Source organism: Lissotriton vulgaris, chromosome 2_1 (genome assembly GCF_964263255.1).
Source record: "Lissotriton vulgaris chromosome 2_1, aLisVul1.2, whole genome shotgun sequence".
Taxonomy (NCBI): Eukaryota; Metazoa; Chordata; class Amphibia; order Caudata; family Salamandridae; genus Lissotriton; species Lissotriton vulgaris.
In genome coordinates, this window is record NC_141687.1 from 702,042,425 (window position 1) to 702,058,430 (window position 16,006).

The window sequence follows — 16,006 nt, forward strand, 5'->3', positions numbered from 1 at the left end:
TTTTTCTTTTTCGATTCATGCAATATGTTTTGTGCTGCGTGTCTTGCAATGTTTCTGTAACTTAATTATGAATCTACGTGCCCTGTACAACAGAAAAAGGGGGAAAAAACCTTAATAAAAATATTTAAAAACAAATAATAAATAGAATGTGTCAGTACATGACTCATTCCGAGTCATATCACACATTCCTATAGCACTACCTTTGTTGGCTTGTTTGTCATTAATTGTGTCTCTTTTACTCGGTTTTTCTATTCATAGGGCAATCCATGGGTGCACATGCCGTTCTTTTAATTTGTATAATTCCTGGGGCATTGGACCGCTGCATAACTTGTATCATTTGGTTTCAATTGCTCGCTTTGTTTTAGAGATATATTCCTTCTCTGTACTCTTTTACAAATCCTCACCTGTCACTCCACAACATGTTGAGACATATGAGGTTAAGTCAATATTTTTCCTAATAAATACACTACTCTCTATTTTGGCCTTCTCCCAAGCTTCCTCTCTTTCACATCAGGCCTCTGCCAAATAGCGACTCCAAACTTGTACGCTAGCTCCTGCTTGTGCATTGGTTCCTCAGAGTTTGCGGTCTAAGTTTTCCACCGCGTCCTGCATTTCCTGTCCTTTAGTAAGTTCCGGTTTACCTTCTTCGAGGTAGAACGACCTCCCAGAGGCAGACAGAGCGGCTGCCCATCCTCTTGCACAACTGACTAATGCGGCAGAATATTAGCGAGTGCTTTGTACCCCATTACCCTTCATTGGCTCCTTCATTATTACCTTAATTTAATTTATCTCACTACCCCTTACCCGTAGAACTATTCCTGGAACACTGACTTTGTGGTGGTTACTCAGCTATTCACTGCACAGGGGCTTGACTCCCCTTCTTCAAATTAGGCCGCCAGATTATTGGAGTCTCCCTCTGACTTAAGACATTGGGCCACCGGAGCTCCCAGACCACACCCATGTGGCCTAATTGTGACAATCAAAGTGAGTAATTTCTCAACATACTAGCTCTTGGTATAACTCGTGCACCTCTTTTTTCTCATTTACATAAACCTTACCAAAGTTTGCTTATCAGGACTTATCCCTCTCAGTCATTGATCAATCCCAACGCCACGCACTACCAGGATTTGTTTTGCCAAATTAGGGCTCACTGACTGACTAAGTCTACCTCTCTGCCGGCACTCCCATAGGAGTTCTTGTTCGATTATCCAATGCATGAATCACCCACGTTCAATTTTGTGTGATCACCTTGGTGCTATAGCCTCTAGTTTTTAGTCACTTAGCACTCTATAGGGATTTTTCTCTCCTAATACCTTTGGTCTTTTGTGATTGATTCCTTAAATAGACCTTGAAAATCTTACTAAAAACAATTGTTACTCTGTCTTTCTGCCATTTTCATCCTACATAACTGTTCCTTTACTACTGTGGAAATAAGAATGTTGTACAACATTGTTAGTTTGCATTATGCTGGGATCAATTCATGAAATCTGAATCTTGCATTGTCTTTTCCCTATGGATACTACATGCTCACATCTCTGTCCTGATGAAGATCTCAAATTATTGAGATCGAAACGCGGTTCACCCACTTACAACTAAACTCCTTAATTGTTTAATAATTTTGTGTCAAGGAGTTTTTCTCATGTTGTCACTGCGATGTATGTTCTTTTAAATATTTTCCTTTACTCACCACATCACATTCTTTTTCACTATTTTGTGGGAACTGGATCTATAATCCACCTGTTATAATAAATATTGTTAAATAAATGAACCATCTTACAAGGTGCACATGTGTCCCTTCCTACATTTATCTAGAAAAATGCCTTATTCCAGATGCTAATCAATTTGAACATTCATTCAATTTCTTGAGATTATTTATCTCCTCCAGGACTGATTGGCCTTGTATGAACCATTGTCTTTTTGCTAAACGGGCAAGCATAATGCAGCATCAAGACAGCTGCGACACCACCAGGGATCTCTGGGCTAATAGGGTGGTCGGAAGTCCTCCACCACCGTGCCCCAGCGAGTCTGGTGGTCTGCAGACCGCCAGACTCGTATTAAGCCCCTATAGCTATTTTCTTCATAATTGTTTTTAATGTCACTGAGACCAGGCTTAAAATGTAATTTATTTTCCCCATGCAGAAACCAGCACGTGATCACACTAAGATAACACGCTTTCTATGTAGTAATGAAAACAAGCACCTCTGCATGTGAAACAAATTCCCACCGCAACACGAAGAGTTGGTCAACTATCTCCTTCTCAGCTTCACTGCCTACACCCATGTTGTGCCTATTACCTGTACTTTTCTCCTCCTAGCCGCATTCTGCCTAGGATGCACAGCCATCTTACTTGTGGACTAACGTGTTCCCATCATAGGAAACAATACAGAACTGATGAATATGTCACATAAACATACTTTACAAACTCATGGAATGCACAGCCAGGGGTTACTAAATTTTGACTTCTCCGCATTCAGTGTCAGCCTATTCACCGATTGATCGGCCGCTTGAGCTATTACTGGGTTTTTATTGGTTGATCTTGGGCCAACAAGAAGCAACATGTTGAGATAAAAAGTAGGAGGTGGTGTATGCTGATGACAGGGGAAGAAAGAAAATACAGCACTACAGACATTAACAGGCGCTGCACAGAATATATAAAAAATGCAAACCCAATTATATTGATCCATTTTCTCCGTAAAAAACAAACACAAACAAAAATGTAACTTTTAATTAGAGAAGTGGACTATTTACACCATAGAAAAACAAAAAACAGCTCAAATCTAAAGTTGATGTAAAAATAAAGCACAACGGATATAACGCTGCGCACAATATGGAAAAAGAAACAAACACTGTGAACGTGGTTCAACTTTACGATAGCAGTGTGGCGCTCATGAAATGGGCAGGCACTGAGACAACAACAAAACACAATCCATTTGAAGGAGTGGTCGTTCTAAATAGAAAAACAGTGCCACAAACACGAAATTCAATTATAAAAGTGTAAGTGGACAAGTACTCCGGCAATACTCAATGAGAGTTAACAATTGAGAAAAGATGGGAAACACAGGAACCCTTATCCAATTAGAAACAAAGTTTAATAAAAGACACTGACAAAAGCCAATGAAAACATGGAGCCGGAGTCTAAGCCCATACACAGAATACAGCATGTCTCATAGACAGCGCCTACGCGCTGCCTACACTCAACCTAAAAAGGGAGCATTTTACAGCTGATGCACTCGTTGAACGGCATGCTGTGGTCCACCGGATTTTATCCAGTTTTCTTTAAATCATTCTTTCTCCTACATAGAGAAATTAATAATTTTCCTCATTGCAGTTGTTGATTTGGCAGTGATGCCTTCTCTGCTGTCATTGTCTTGTTTGTTTTTCTTTCTGTGAAGGGCTAATTAGAGGGGATAAAAAACATAATCTGTCTATCACTGCGGGAAACCAATTTGTCTCTGTCCTCATTGAAGTCTAAGCTGTGCCTGTCACTGAGCAAAGCCAATCTGCATCTATCACTGAGCAAAGCTAATCTGTATCTGTCACTCATTGAAGCCCAATCTATTTCTTTCAGTCACTGAAGACCAATCTGTGTCTGTCAATCCAGTCACACTTTGAAGCCTATCTGTGTATGTCACTCAGTCAAACCTGTCTGTTTTGATCTCAAGAGTAAAGCACGATACAGACAGTCCGTTATCCAGTGAAGCCTCTTCATGCCTGTCATCCTGCCAAGTGCATTATGCTATCACTGAGTGAATCCCACTTGACTGACAGTGTTTGACACCACTACTTCTGTTCCTGCACTAGAGTTTCGCCGATCAGTCTCCGTCACTCAGTGAGGTCCCTCAATGAGACACAGCAAAGTCTATCACATAGGGAAAGACCCTTATTTCACACAAGGAGGGACATCAATCAGCCTGACTGTCTGAAATGCTGCAATGTCTCTATCAATTAAGGGTTTCGGGAAGAAACATATCCTCTGTATCACTTAGTAAAGTTCCTTCAGTCTTTCACTGGATGAGGTGCTTCGGTGCCTGCAAATGTATTAAGTGTGGCAATCTGTGTATTAAGTGACGCATTATCTGTCACTCAGCAAAACACTGCACCATCTGTTACTGAGTGAAGCACTGTACTGTCGGTCACTGTGTGAACTGCTAGAATGTCTCTAATTGAGTGACATACTGCCCAGTCTGCCACTGAACAAAGTGCTGAAGTGTCTGGCACTGAGAGAAGCGCTGCTGTATTTTTTAAGTGAACCGCTGTAGTGTGTCAGTGAATGAAATGCTTCATTACTTGTCAAAGAGGCAAGAGATGCAATGTCTCTAAGTTGGTGAAGCAAAGCAGTATCTGTTTATTTATTTATTTAAAGAGTTGTCTATAGCGCGAACATGACCCTTGGGTAACAGAGTGCTTAACATTACATGAGGTAGGTTAGAGACAAGTTTTGTACAGTATAACGATTCACAGTAATAATACGTAGTTAAGTATACATCCACAAAGGGTTAACAAAGAATAAAATAAAATATAATACAAGGACATGAGGTAGATTTGGAATATACTATGTATATGGTGTACCTGGACTTCCAGTATGCGATAGCTTTTAAGTGTCTTTTCCTGTGCATTCTATGTTCTCCAGTCCTGGGTCAGGAGTAGTATAGTACCGACCATTGATATCCCCATGAAGCTGGTGACTTTCTCTTCACTTCCCTTCTTGTTATGTCATTTTGTTCACATCTATGTCATGGTGCTAGTGATGAACTGTCTTGCCTATGGAAGGAACTTACTCATAAGGAAGATATTAGTTTCCCTCTTAAAGGTTGCTGTGTTTGGAATTTTTCTAATGTTTTGGGTAAGTGAGTTTCAAATTCTAGGGGCCGCTCCTGAGAAAGCTCTATCATAGGTTTTCTTCTTCCGGAAGATGGTTGGCATCAGCACCAGCTCCTTGGCACTCCTGCTTGGTCTATTTCCTCCAGATATTTCAATTTTCTGGACAAGGTATTTAGGTGTATTGTAGTGGAGTGCTTTGTGGGTAATACATGCCATTTTTAGCTGAATTCTTCCTTTGTAAGGTAGCCGGCTTAATGCTTTCAGATGTGGGGAGATGTGGTTGAATTTCCTCGATCCGGTGATGAAGTCTTGCCACTGCATTGAGGCATGCTTTTAGAGGTGCCGTGGAAGTTTATGGTAAACCTGCTAACGTTGTACATTCATATTCAATCCTCGAGATAACCAGTGATTGGACTGCTAGTTTGAGATGCGCCTTAGATATGAATGGTTTCACTTTTCTAATGTAGTTCAAATGAAAACGGGCGCTTTTTGCCATTTGATTTGATTTGGGCTTTCATGTCTAGGTTCTCATCCAGTGTGATTCCTAATGATTTCGCTGAGTCAACTAGGGTAGGGGTGCAATTTAACACCATGATCATTTTGTACCATTCCTTCACTTCTGTGTGATTTTTTGGTGCTGAAATTAGTAAGAATTCTGTTTTATGTGCGTTTAGCTTCAGATGATTGTTAGTTAACTATTGTAGTGTCATTTTTAAGGCCTCATTTATTAATTTGATGTCTTCTAGAGACGCGATCTTGATGTATATCTGCGTGTCATCTGAGTACATGTGATAAGATATTTTGGAATTTCAGAGAATTTTCAGTAAGAGGTTCGACATACAGGTTAAACAGTGATGGAGATAATGTAGATCCTTGAGGGACTCCAATTGAGTTAGGGCATGATGGTGTAAGTGATTGGTTGACCATGAATCTTTTCGTTCTATTCTGAAGGAAGGATTCAAACCATTTCAGCACATTACCCGACATTCCCATCCTGTCATGGAGCCTGTTCAGTAATTTTTCATGATTTACCATGTCAAATGCAGATGACAGGTCAAGGAGGATGAGTAGACATGTGTGATTGTGGTCTACGGCCTGTAGAGTAAATCAGTTAATGATTGAAGTCCAGAATATCAGTGTTAAGTCTAGCACTCTTCTGTTTGTCTCCCCTTCGCCCTCTCTGTCTCATATTTATCTCTCTGCTGCCTCTTCATCTCACTGCCTCACACTTCTCTCCTTCTTACTTCCTCTTCTCTTTGTACTCCTCTCAATACTCTCTTTCACATCCTCATTCTGCCTACCTTCCTCTCCCTACCTCCTCTCCTCTGTTTTTCTGCCTTCTTCTCTTAGTTTCCCTTTCCTGTTTCAGCTACCCCCCTCTTTTCTCCTTCCCCTCTTCCTCATGGCCGGCTATAGCACTAGTATGGCAATCTTAATTGGCATCTCCAGTGACCTCCTTTTCCATGGATGTCCTCACTACCACCCTCCAAGGGTGTCTCTCATCAATACATAGCTCCTCTCTCACATGTATTTTATTGCTTTTATAGCGAAACTCATACTAATAATTGGTGTCAGAGTACTTTATCTCACACAAACATAATACAGAGACAAAGGATTATATGAGTGTGTAAATCAGTGTATAGTAAAAGTTTCAGGATTCACGTCATCGACATTGGTAGGCAGTATATTTCAAGGGTGGTTGCTCTGGAGAAGCAGAAACTCAGGACTTACAACGTATCCCAGTAGCTGGTGTTACTAATTAGAATTCATTTCTACCAAAACTAACCTTGTTTTTGCAAAGAACATAAGGTTCTAGACCTATGCCTTGTGGTTTGCCTGCAGCTCCTTTAATGCCAGTCCATAGCTCACTGTGTAATATTGGAAGTTGAATTGTAATTTACAAAGTGCAAGTAACAAAAAAATCTCTGTGACAAAAGAGGTAACTTGAAGAGCTATCAAAATAAAAAACAGATCTGTGGTTCCCCATGCTTTGCAGCAGGCACATTAAAACTCTGTGCTACTATAAGATGAGTTAAAACTGCTAGACAAAATTCATATCTCTCCTACAATGTTATATTAATCCCTAGAGTAATTGTAAGAAATTCATTTGTTGGTTAGTTTTGGTGTGAGCCCTTGTCAGGGTGAGGCCCAAGCCAATCCTAAATTAACCTGTGCTCAAGCTGTAGCTTGGCACAGAGCAGTCAGGCATAATTAGAGGCAAAAGTGTAAAGTGTTTGTGCAACACTTCAACAGTGATATAGTGAAAACACCACACAAAAAGGATCCCACACCAAGTAATAAAAGCAAAGTAATTTATGATAAATAAAACAAGACAAAACAACAAACCTCAATCAGTAGTACCAGAGAAATGCATTTTTAAAGGTTTAGTGAAAATAGCAACAAAAGCACAACACGCCAACTGTGGCTATCTGGTTGCAGCAGACCAGGACAAAGTCACTAGTTCCGGCCGACGGCGATGTAGCGCATGTGTTTATAAGAACCCACCTAGGTCCACCCAACAGAGTATTTTAATCCTGGCGCATAGTCTGCACAGTGTTGCTTTGCGAGACTGTTTGTCTTCTGGTGTCGGTTGTGATGAAGCGGTGGGGCAAGGCTTTTATGTGGTTTTGTGTCAGTTCCAGGAATCTGTGCTGCGTTGTTTGATGGGGACTTGCTTCGCGTCGGCTCTGATGAGCTGGGTTTGAGAATTTGTGGGCCTTTACGTCACTCAGTATCGAAACTGATGAGGCTGGCAGCTGTGTAGCAAAGCTTTATGGGGCTTTGCATCACTTCCCATTGCTTCACGTTGGATCTGATGGAGACCACCGCAAGGCTTTGCAGAGCACCTTCAGGCTCACTTTCAAGGGTTCAGGACTGGGATATCACTACTTGGGAGGGCAGTGCTCATGGATGGCATAGTCCAGGTGCTGGCTTCAAGGTTGTTGGAAGCCTGTTATTTCACTAAGGCTTCTGATCAGACGGCCAGCCATCTAGCCCTTAGAGTCACTCTGTGTTCCTGGGTTTAGAGTAACTGGTCCAGACCTTCGGAGCAGCAGTCCAGCAGAATTGTAGTCCCTTCAGCAACACTGCAGTCCTTCTTCCTGTTAGAGTATTCAAAGGTCCAGAAGTGTACTAAAGAGGTGGTAACTGAGGTCCAGTATGTATACCCAGTTGTGCATTTGAAGTAGGGAGAAGCTTATAGAGGCATGTCCTGGCTCCATACTAACTACAGGGGGTATTCCACCCTCTGTGTGGAGGCAGGACACCGTCTATTCTAAGCTAAGTGGTACTGCCCCCAGCTCCTCTCATCCTGTCAGCAAGTCCCATGTAGGCACACCTAACCTCCATAGTGTGTGTGGCTGTCTAGGAGGAATACACAAAGCCCAACATTTAACTACACCCAGTCATGTGACCCAGAGTCTGGATGTAGGCGCCAAATGGCTAAGCCAAGAAAATGCCAACTTTTTAAAATTGAAGTATGGAAGAAATACCCCTTACACCATAGATCCATATTTCAGTTTGGTAGACCTGCATGCCTTACACGTACCATGGGGCAATTAAGACCTCCGATTTATTTTTTTAGTCTACTGCCTGCTGCTCCTCACTTGACGTATTCCTAATATTTTGGTAACATGTATACCCCTTGTTCCAAACTGGCATCTTTACAGTCTTAAACAATAGAAATAGAACAAGCACTGATTTGTCAGTAAGTCTTTTTATCATATTAGTTTTCATGTGGTTTCATAGTGTGGTGTGAAAACAGTTAGTCATATAACATTTATACAGTACAGACCTAATACAATTTAGACATACAAATATTTCAACTTATCAACTCCATATACAATGCTTCTGTAGACATAACAATTAAACATGCAAATCTGAATGAAAATTCCAAGAAGATAAATTTGAGGATATATATAGCTCCCTCAAAACATTGATCCTGTAGGTATCATGTGGTCCTATATGGTCAGGGTTAAGGTAAAAGGCTTTTTATATCCCAATAATCTTAGGAGATATGAATATTCTCCTTAGTAATGTATGTAACTTCATCTTTCCTGGGAATGTGCGTCCCTTGGCCACTTTTAAAGGACAGCGATGCGTTTCGACCTGAACATTGGCCTGCTGTTTTCTCGAAGCTGTTCCTCAGGGCTGAGTGTATACTCTGAGGGTCACAATCATGCTCCTTGATAGATCTTTTGAATATTCTGTATGCCTTTCTCCTGGTGGTGCACTATGGCTGCCTTGTATATTCGGGTTAACAGTGTGCCTTCTGTTGGATGAACTAACTGCTTCTGTGTGTGGTCACTGTGGTAGTGATGCCATTGTTGGTGTACTCCTGAGTCTTAAAACAGTACATTGAGGGGCTTACTCGCTGTCTTGGATTCAAAATAAATTATAAAGCAGGAGAGTAATCAATCTTGAATGCGAGACTGAATGGAAGCCCCTCATATTTTGAACAAAAAAATTTAATTCACCAGTTATACTAACTTGCGTCCCCCAAGCACTTCTAATGACTTCACATATTGCATCATTCATTGTCATGTTTGATGACATCATTTATGACATCTCAAATGACATCATTGATGACATCACTGATGACATCCCTGATGACATCACCCAATGAGTGTATTATTTTGTTTTATAGTTTACATATTGGCAGGTATCTACCATGTTACTTTTCTGGACTCCGAAGACCTCTCAGCAATCCCATTGTGTGGGACATACTGGAGGTAACAGGCAGAATAGTTGCCCCCCAAGTACCCTGAGCAGCCATGCGGAGTTCATCCCCTAACCAGTAGTGAGCCATGAGGCATATTTGCAGAGTGGTGGAGAAAAGAGGCGTGGCCTATTACAACCTTTCAGCAATCCCTGTATGGGACTTACTGGAGTTCACAGGAGGGGTAGCTGGCCTCCAAGGACCCTCATGAGCCAGGGTGCTTCATCGCCAAACTAGTAGTGTGCCAGGAGGCGGGTCTGCAAAGTGTTGGAGAAAGGGAGCGTGGCTTCCGATAACCTCATAGCAATCCCGCTGGGTGGGACTTACTGGAGGTAACAGGAGGGATAGTTGGCCCCCAAGCACCCTCAGGAGTAAACTGGACTTATCCCCAACCAGTAGAATGCAGGGAGGCATGTTTGCAGAGTGGTGTAGAAAGGGGGTGTGGCCTACAAATACCTCTCACCAATCCTGCTGTGTCAGACTTACGATAGGTAACAGAAGGAGTTCCTGGTCCCCAAGGACCCTCAGCATCCAAGGGGATTTCATCCACCAACCAGTAGCACACAGTTTATTTATGAGCGGAGGGGGAAACTTTGCAATATCTGTCCCAGGTAACTTTTTTGAATGATGGAGGAGGGCTGAGCAGCCCCCCTTCCCAGGTCGATTTCAATCCCGGGGGCCCTCTCCCCAAGGTCACGCCTTTCTTTATTTTGTTTTAAAATATAAAATTTAAAGTGGTAAAGCCTCTGCCAAGTCATAGCAAAAATGTAAAGTGGTAAATCTCCTGCCAAGCCGTAGCAAACAGCTGTGCCCTGAAGAGGCCCTGGGGCTTTGAAGAAGCCAGTCCTGGGGGGTGGCAGTCCTAAGGGCCATTCTATGGCTCCAGGAGGGGGGCCGCAGAACCCTCCTCCTTTCTTTCATTTTGTCCTGTGGAGGTAGTTGTCTGCACGCGGCCAAGTTGACCCACCCATATAGTTCTTAAAGTGACCTGGGGTGCAAGGGTCCCGTGGGGCTGTGGGGGTGTTCACACAGCCCCCTCAAATTGAATTCAAATTAAGCCCTTGGGAGGTTGGAGGTCCCCGGCGCTGCAGGGGTCTGCGTGGGACCCCACATTTGATTTAAATAAAGCTTGGGGGAGTTGGCGGTCTTTGGGGCTTCAATAAGCCCCCCTCCTATGTTTATTATATTCCCCTGGGACCTGGCATCATGCAGGGGTTAAATTTAAAACAACTGCGGTGGTGTTAATAGTTTATCTTTATCCACTTACACCATTTGCGTTTCATCAGTAGGCTTTGAGGGTCCAGTTTGGAGCTATTTTTCCTCTTCATTAATCACAGTCCTGTGTGATATACTCTATGGAGACGTGTGTGCAAATTTGTACCTTCCCGATTGGGGGTTGACTATGCCCTGTGTTTACGCCCATTGGCCCAGGCCCCAGGTTCAAGGTTCACTGGTAACCATATGCTACCAAAGCGCACCACCAAGGTGAATTACTAAATTGTGGGGTGGGGGGTAGACCCCCTAGTTTCTGCTACATTTAGGTGATCATCTCCAAGGTCATGAGTCTATTTGTTAATACGTTTTTGCTTGTGGACAACACAATTCCATTATATTTACCTGCTTACCTTCAACTGTAAGGTATACAGCACTGGCAAGAAATAGAACCCTTCAGGATAGATAATTACCAATGCATCCCTTGGGCTGGGGCTGGAGGCCTAGCCCTCCCCAACCCTGGCCCATTGTTAACATGTCACCAGGGGTGGGGAGGGTCTGTATCATGCCCATTCACGGGTGCCCAGTGTGCCTCTACCACCTACACCAAGACAAGGGTAGACCTGAAACAGGGGTGTGACCATGGCCTCCATAAATGTACCCCTGGTACTCTGCTTCATTCATGTTCTCAATCAATGAAAACCCACTCTAGTCTAACTACGGTCTTTTGAAGCTGTGTTGCTGTGCTGGGTTGGGCTGGTATACATATTTGGCCCCACTGGTCCCAAAGAGTGGAGCGCGAATGCAAGTACTGAATGTGACACTAAGGTGCTGCTGACAGCTGCATAATGTCCACGGTTGGACCGAGTAGCTCCTGCTGCACCACGACCCCCTGAAAGAGGTCGGACAACTGGATTGCTAGGCTATTGCGAATGAGGCAGCATTGCTGGTAAGAGTTGTGACTAAGCTTCCAAAAGGCTCAAAAAAAGGTGCCTTGCAAGACAAAATGCTTTCTGGAAAGAGTCCTTGGCTGAGCTTTGGCAGTTTGGATAAAAGTCACAAGGTTTTAAAGACACAAATAGTATGTGTGCAACAGCAAACAAATCAACACAGTTAAGAAATACCAAAATGATGCAGGGACTCCTAGAAAAGTCAGAACACAAGGGGCTAGACACACAAAGGCAGACATACATTTATACCTATACAGATACTCCTAAATATCGGTGTAAAATTATAACTTCTGAGAATTCACAAACATTGTGTATCTAAAGGAAGACTATGCTACACAATAGAAATATTCTAATCTATACTACTTCTGTATTCATAGAACTCACACAATGTATAGGGTAGCACTAAGTGTACAGATGATGATAGAGATAGGGCACAACCAAGTTGTGGATGAAAACCCTCACTCACCTGAGGGTGACATCCTTCATCATTGGGTTTCTCCAACACACGGGGACCGCAAGGTACCCCGTGTGTGCTACGACGTACCCAAGAGGGAAGGAGCAGGAGTGCATAGCACGTGTTGGATTTACAAACTCAGAGTGTTCAGGAGGGGCAGAGTGCAAAGTGAGACAGTGGATTAAAACTACCTACAAAGGGGCAACAAGTTTATTCTTCCTTCCTATGTGTTAGCAGTTAAAAAGCAAGTGGAAAAATAGGGTTGAAAATATACCCTATCTAATGGTCAACATATTTCTGCCCTAACGATAATCCATTTCTGTGCATGGAGTGCTTTTTTATGACCTTTAGGAATTAGAGCCATTGATTTGACATCTTAATGTATCATATTATCAGACATTTAGACTGAGCAACCACTTTTTAAACTGTACTATCTTTGATGCTTATTTGTTTTATTCTTAAGACTAAGACTTCACAGCATTCAGTTAATTGTGATACAAATGTAAACACCTGGAATAACTGTCACGTCACTGTCATTAATTAATGTATGTTTGTCCTCTTTACATCCAAGCTGCAGAATTCCTTGAAAAGTGATGTGTGCCTTGACCAAGGACCAGACACGGACAATGTTCCCATCATGTACATCTGCCATGGGATGACACCACAGGTCAGTGAGAATAATCACCTTGCACGCTGCTGCTGGTCTGTCTGTGGCACGTCACAGGAGCCTTGGCATACCTGGCAGCGTCCTCCCTGGCACAGCCTCCCCCACTGATATTTGTTCGCATTTCCATGAACATCCACATGTCCCTCATTTTCAAAATCACCAGTGTATTAATTAGCGCGACAAACGAGGGCAGTGTGGCCGCTTTATTCTGCTTGGAAGCAAATGAAAGCAAGGCATCGGCGTGTGTGGTGTTTCAGGCTCATGGCAGCAACATCATGTTTAACACATGTAACAAATGATACTCCTGCTTGTGGATACTCAGTGTGCAGTGCAGGCAAAAGGCGACCATGTGCTCTTACTGGCTAATTCACGTTATTTCTTGAAATATGAACATTTATTGAGATGGGAATCATAAAAAATCTCTGGATTTTAGTCCTGTCAAAAGGTACTTTATTCAGCAACTCAAAGCCATAAAAGCAAACATGTTAAAAAGATACATTTCATCAACAAGCCTTAAAACCTTTAAAAGGATTAAAATTGGAACATTCTTGATATCAATAAAAGTGCAAAATTCAGGTTATAAAATGAGATGGAAAGCATCATATAAAGTGCTAAGTGCTAAGGCCAAGTGCAGTAGACAGTATATCATAAAATACTTATATTAACATGAAATGGGCCCTAGGGTCAAAACAGGCAAAGACAGGTGGCTGCTATAATAACAACTTTTTCCTACGTCTAATGCCTCCTGTGAAAAATCTTGTAACCCTGAAAAAGGCCATAGGGTAAGATAGCATTTGGAGGTACAATAAAGCCGGCTTCACTTGGATGAAATGACAATCTCTGAGTAATGGGAATATAAACCTTTTATGCATTGAGAAATAATGCTCTCAGAAGAAAGTGAAATGTAAGGTATCCTGCATTGAGAAGTTGTCACAAGAACAAGGTATAGGGTACCAGGTTTTGTAAAATCTTGGGGAACAGCCAGAAGCCAGGGAACCAAATGCAATCGGAATTTGGTCAACACAAAGCAATGAAAGGACAAGTAGATTCGGGTGAACTTGTATGCACAGGGGCAATGTAACATATCTTCTCATGTGGGCTTTGCTAGCTCCTTTTTCTCCCTAAGCCTCAGACGCTTGTCCAGGAACTGTTGTTTAATGGTTCTGATTGCTGCTTTACCCAAGCATTTAGGGCTCAGGTACAGGTCAGGGCAGCTGAACCATTTTGTCAGATCCAAAACTTATTTTAACCAAGAAATGTGCACAGCCCCCTCCAGTGCTACACAGTCAGTGATTATAAGTTGGTTTAAATTAGTAATGGGACAAGCCCAAACTCTCAGCCATCACAACAAGAGGGCTGCCGCTATCAGATCCGAAATATAGCCCACCCCTAATTCTTCATTTAATATAAATGTCGAGGTAGTGGGCTGGACTGCCAAAAGCTTACACATGAACTTGTCCTCAACTCCCTGAATGTCCTTTCCATCCTTGTAACCCCAAATATCACAGCCATAGGTTGCCATAGGGATGTCATTTTCTTTATATATCTTCATCAGGGCAAGGAAGGATTTTGACCCTATTCTTTTAGTGAAATTCAGTGTAGCCCCCGTTGCTCTGGTTAGAGTGTTCTTTTTCTGCGTAATTTGTGCACACCAAGACGCACGCTCATCAAAAAGTACCGCCAAATAGGAGAAGGTTGGGACCTTAGTTAGTTCGGCCCCCTTACAATACAATTTGGCCTTTAAAGGCTTTCGGGGGCCTATGGACATGGTGGGTGATTTAGTAAAATTTGTGGTCAGGTCTAAAGAGTCCATAAAAACTTTAAAACCATCTAAAAGTAATTGAAAGCTCACTGTGGTTCTAGCAAGCAGGACCGTGTCATCTGCATATAGGAGTGCAGGGATCATCTTGGCACCAGCCCTGGAGATGTCTTTATGGCTAGCGGTTAAGGAGTCCCTTAGCTTATTTATATAAAGCGTCAACAACAGGGGGCCAAGATGCAACCCTGACGTACCCCTCTCTTTAAAGCCCGAGAATTCGTCAAACCTCTGTTTCTATTGTATATGACTGCAGTTGTGTGATTTTCATGGGTAGTATGTCAAAAAGCCACCAGCTCTGCGTCAAGACCCATGTCACTAAAAATCAACCATAATTTAGACCTATTTACACAATCAAAAGCTTGAGTCAAAACCATAAAAGCCAAATGTAAAATTCACATTTGGCGATGGTATATTTTCATTTCACTAAATGTAAATTTAGACATTATTCCAAGGTCCCTTTGCCCGGCCTAAAGCCAAACTGCAAATCAGAGATGGCATTTAAGTGATCAAGCCATGTTGTTAGGTGATCTACTATCACTTTGCCCATAGTTTTAGCAGCAGAGTCTAAAAGTGAGATCGGCCTGTAACATGCAGGGTCATCCTGGGGGCCCTTTTTAAAAATAGGTATAATGACTGCCCTAGCCCAGGATGGGGGAAAACCATCTGAACATGCTGCATTAAAAACATGTGCCAAAATCTTGTCCCAAACCTTTGGGTCAGCCTTATATAAGTCTGCTAGGGCCCCGTCTGGGTCCGGAGCCTTTCCTCTAGATGTTGAGGTGATTGCATTATAGACCTTGTCTATACTAAACTAAAGGGGTACACTGATCTGCCCACTGTTCCTATGATCCTCAGAGTCTCCTAGATTAGTACCACTGAAAATATATGGCCGAAGTGCTGTACCCATTGGTCAAACGGAATTATACAGTCAGTATTCGAATTTGGTGTTTCAGAAAAAAAGGGACTGTTAACTACCGACCAAAAATTAGAACTATCTGCCAACACACTAGTTTGCCCTAGAGCCTCCCAAGCCTGCTCTCTTATCTTCTTCTTCCTCTCCTGGACTGTTAATTTGTACGCCTTTCTTCTGCTCCTGATTTCTGTCTCGTCCCTTGGGATACGTTTTAGGGCCGGCAAAATCCCCCTATGGGTTGTAGAGCATATACCATCGAACCTCCTTTTGGCCTTAGGACATCTTACTCTGCTCACAGTGGTTAGGATAGATGATATGTGGTTAAATATTTCCCCAAAGGCCTCTAAGGTAACTCTGCTATACGTAGTGGAATCTAAGCATGCTTGGATCTCAGGGGCACAAACAGTATATAGATTATCCAGGAAGCTTTCTGGGACAATCCTTTTCCACTTT

The 16,006-nt window shown here is 42.5% G+C and overlaps 1 protein-coding gene across 1 annotated transcript in view; it reads left to right on the forward strand.

Moving 5' to 3' along the window:
* GALNT18 (polypeptide N-acetylgalactosaminyltransferase 18) overlaps window positions 1-16,006 on the forward strand; it is a 1,615,994-nt gene that overhangs the window by 1,328,800 nt on the left and 271,188 nt on the right. Inside the window, exon 9 of the mRNA XM_086955949.1 lies at window positions 12,726-12,821. Within this exon, the coding sequence (XP_086812075.1) occupies window positions 12,726-12,821 (96 nt within the window). The remainder of the gene's footprint in view (window positions 1-12,725; window positions 12,822-16,006) is intronic.